The sequence below is a fragment of the Calidris pugnax genome, unplaced genomic scaffold (assembly GCF_001431845.1).
Source record: "Calidris pugnax isolate Ruff unplaced genomic scaffold, ASM143184v1 scaffold108, whole genome shotgun sequence".
Lineage (NCBI taxonomy): Eukaryota > Metazoa > Chordata > Aves > Charadriiformes > Scolopacidae > Calidris > Calidris pugnax.
In genome coordinates, this window is record NW_015090845.1 from 9,886 (window position 1) to 13,693 (window position 3,808).

At 62.5% G+C, this 3,808-nt stretch overlaps 1 protein-coding gene across 2 annotated transcripts in view; it reads left to right on the forward strand.

Annotated features, from left to right (window-relative positions):
* The first annotated feature begins 2,830 nt into the window (after positions 1-2,830).
* PLCD3 (phospholipase C delta 3) overlaps positions 2,831-3,808 on the forward strand; it is a 10,169-nt gene continuing 9,191 nt past the window's right edge. Inside the window, exon 1 of one of the 2 annotated variants that reach the window (XM_014942696.1) lies at positions 2,831-3,292. In XM_014942696.1, the coding sequence (XP_014798182.1) occupies positions 3,106-3,292 (187 nt within the window). In that variant the 5' untranslated portion in view covers positions 2,831-3,105. The remainder of the gene's footprint in view (positions 3,293-3,808) is intronic. The other variant, XM_014942694.1, reaches the window with a different exon arrangement.

Consider the following 3,808-nt stretch of genomic DNA (forward strand, 5'->3'; position numbering starts at 1 on the left):
CCGTGGGTGGGAGGAGGGTCCCCGAAGTAGATGGGGACCCCCCCATGGCGGGGATGGGTCCCTGGGGCTGGGAGGGGTCCCCAAGGTTTGTCGGGGTCCCTGTGCAGGAAAATGTCCCCGAGGCTGAGGGGGTCCCCGAGTGGAGGGGGTCCCCCATGGCAGGGGTGGGTCCGCACGGCCGGGAGGGTCCCCGTGGCACGGAGGGTCCCCGAGGTGGAGGGGGTGTCCCACGGCAGGAAAGGGTCCCCGTGGCCGGGAGGGGTCCCCAAGGGAGTCCCAGAATAGCCAGATATTGCCCCAGATGTAGCAGGCTCAGGGTTCGGTTGTGTCACGGGTGACAGGAGCCCTCCCACTCCGGGTATTTATTGTCCCCAGGGCTCAGCCCCAGCTCCCCGGGACCCTCCCCTGAGCCCCTGCCTCAGTTTCCCCGCACAGGGGTGCTGCCCCCAGCTCCGTGGGCCCGGGGAGGTCGGGGTGTGATGGCCGAGGGGGCCAGGCCCCGTCCCGCCTGGGCTCAGCGGGCAGGGCAGGAGCTGGCCCTGGGCCATGGAGGGAGGGCTTTGGTCCCGCCGCCGCACTGGCCGGTGCCGTGTGGCTTTGGGTGTGGAGCCGTGAGCCCGGAGCTGCACCGCTCGGAGTGGACGGGTGTCTGCTGCTGCTCCGGGTGTCCCTGTGTCCGGGTGTCCCTGTGTGTGTCCCTTCATCCACGGGTCTGTGCATCCGGACACTTTGGCATCCATGTGCTCACGTGTCTGTGTGTCCTCGCACCGGTACATCCATCTGTCCCTGCATCTCTGCATCCATACATCCCTGCCCCTGTATATCCGTGTGTCCATGCGTCCATGCATCCATCCCTCCCTGCATCCATGTGTCCGTGCATCCATACACCCCTACATCCCGATGTCCGTGCGTCCCTGTGCCTCTGCGTTGGTGAATCCGTACGTCCATGTATCCATATGTCCATGTGTTTGTCCCTGCATCCATATGTTTGTGTATCCATGTGTCTGTATATCCATGTGTCTGTATATCCATGTGTCTGTGTGTCCTTGCACCAGTGCAGCCATGTATCCATACATCCCTCTAACCATGTGTCTGTGTGTCCATACATCCCTGGATCCCAGTATCCACGTATCCGTGTGTCCGTGCGTCAGTACATCCCTATGGCTGTGCATCCATCTCTCCTTGCATCCGTGTCTATGTATCCAAACATCCCTCATCCTTGTACCTGTGCATCGGTCTGTCCGTGTGTCTGTGCATCAGTGCATCCCTGCATCCATGTATCCATACATCCCTGTGGCTGTATATCCATGTGTCCATGCATCAGTCCATCCATATATCCATATACCAGTGTGTCCATGCGTCCATGTGTCCGTGTGTCCATGCATCCATACACTTGTCCACGTGCCCGACCATCCGTGTGTCCATCCATCTGTGTGCCCGTATCCACGCATCCATGTGCATCCATGCATCCGTGTGTCCGTACCTGCCCCCTTGAAGGTGCCCTGGATTCTGCACCGTGGGTGGGATGTGACAGGGCAGGGGGTGGTGGCAGCTGGTGGCCACGTCCCCAGGGCTCGGGATGTCCCTGCTGGGCCCCAAACCTGCCGTTTCCCAGCCCGGGAGCAGCGTCTCCGGCCGGAGCAGGGACAGGGCCGCGGGGGCTGTGCTCAACCACAACAAAAAGGGAGGAAATAGCTGCTTTTTGGAGAATAGACGGAAAAGTCCTGGCCCTCCATGAGCCCGGGCGTGTGCCCGTGAGTCCCACCCTGTCAGCGTGCCCAGCCCCACCTCCGCTGCCCACACTGTCCCCGCGCTCCCCACGCAGGATTTGGGTGGCTTTGCTGGGATTTAGCAGCTGGGCTCTGTCACTGAGCCGGGCTGCCGTGCCCTGTCCCCCCCCGGCTGGCCACACGGAGCCCCAGAGCCACCCCATGGCAGTGGCTTGTCCCATCTGTCCTGTCCTGTCTGCCCCATCCCATCCCATCCCATCCCATCTCCCATCACATTTGTCCCATCATGTCCCATCCTGTCCCATCCCGTCCTGTCTGCTCTGTCCCATCCCATCCTGTCTGTCCTGTTTCATCCCATCTGTCCCATCGTGTCCCATCCCGCCCGTGTCTGTCCTGTCCCATCCCATGGTATCCCATCCAGTCCCGTCTCATCCCATCAGGTCTGTCCTGTCCCATCCCATGCTGTCCTGTCATGTTTGTCCCATCCACTATGTCCCATCCCACCCTGTCTGTCCTACTCTGCCCTGTCCCATCCTACCTGTCCCATCTTGTCCCATCATGTACTGTCTGCACTGTCCCATCCCGTCCTCCTCTCCTGTCCATCCCATCCTGTCCTGTCCCATCCCGCCAACCTGTCCCATGCCAACACTGTGCCATGCCATGCCATGCCATTCCATCCCATCCCGTCCCATCCCCATCCTGTCCCATCTCTCCATGTCTGTCCTGTCCCATCCCTCCATCCTGTCCCATGCCAATGCTGTCCCACCCCATCCCGTCCCATCCCATCATGTCTGTCCCATCCCGCCCTTGTCCCATCATGTCTGTCCCATCGCATCCCCATCCCATCCTGTCCTGTCTCATCATGTCTGTCCTGTCCCATCCCTCCATCCTGTCCCATGCCAATGCTGTCCCTTCCCATCCCATCCCATCACGTCTGTCTTGTCCCATCTGTCCCATCCCATCCTGTCCCATCATGTCTGTCCTGTCTCATGTTGTTCTGTGCCATCCCATCCCATCCCATCCCATCTCATCATGTCTGTCCTGTCCCATGTGTCCCACTGCATCCTGTCCCATCATGTCTGTCCCATCCTGTCCCATCATGTCTATCCCATCCCATCCCATCCCATCCCATCCCATCCCATCCCATCGTGTCTGTCCTGTCCCATTTGTCCTGTTTGTCCCATTCCATGCCACCCCATGCCACACCACCCCATGCCACGCTATCCCATCCTGTCTGGACCCATCCCATCCCATGGGATTTGGGGGGTGTACACATGCAGGTGTGCAATTGAGCCCTCCCCACTCCCACTCAGTACCCCCAGTCCACCCCCAGAGCCTCCAGTACCGCCCAGTGCCCCCCAGTACCCGCTGAGGGATGCCCACGGGCTGGTCCCCCTCAGGCCTGACGGAGGACGAGGACGTCCAGCGGATGCTGCGGGGCTCCCTGCTCTGGAAGATCAAGTCCCGGGGGGGCCCCAGGGAGCGGCTCTTCCGCCTGCAGGAGGACGGGGCGACCGTCTGCTTCGAGGGGGGCTTCAGGCGCGCCCGCTCCCAGCAGAGCTGTGAGTGACAGCGCCGGGGACGCTCCCCCGGGGGCTCGGGGACACCGGGCCACGTCCTGCACAGCCTGGAGCTGCAGGGAGGGGTTGGGACCTGGGCAGTGCCCCAAACCCACCCGTGGGGGGACCTGGGCATGAGCCGGGACCCAGACCCCCCCTGTGGCCTAGAACCCCACCCAGACCCCACCCTGGGGCCCAGATCCTCACCCCAGGACCCAGACCCCACCCCAGGACCTAGCCCACATCCTGGGACCCGGACCCCCACCTGGGACCCGGAGACTCATCAAGGACCCAGACCCCCACCCGGGACCCAGACCCCACCCCAGGACTCAGATCCTCACCTGGACCCCCACCTGGGACCCCAACCCCAATCCAGGACACACACCCCCACCCAGATCCCCACCTGGGACCCCGATCCCAACCCAGGACCCTGATTCCCACCCAAGACCTGGACCCCCACCCAGAACCTGTGCCCCAACTGAGTCCCAGACCCCAGCTCAGGATCCAAACACCCATCTA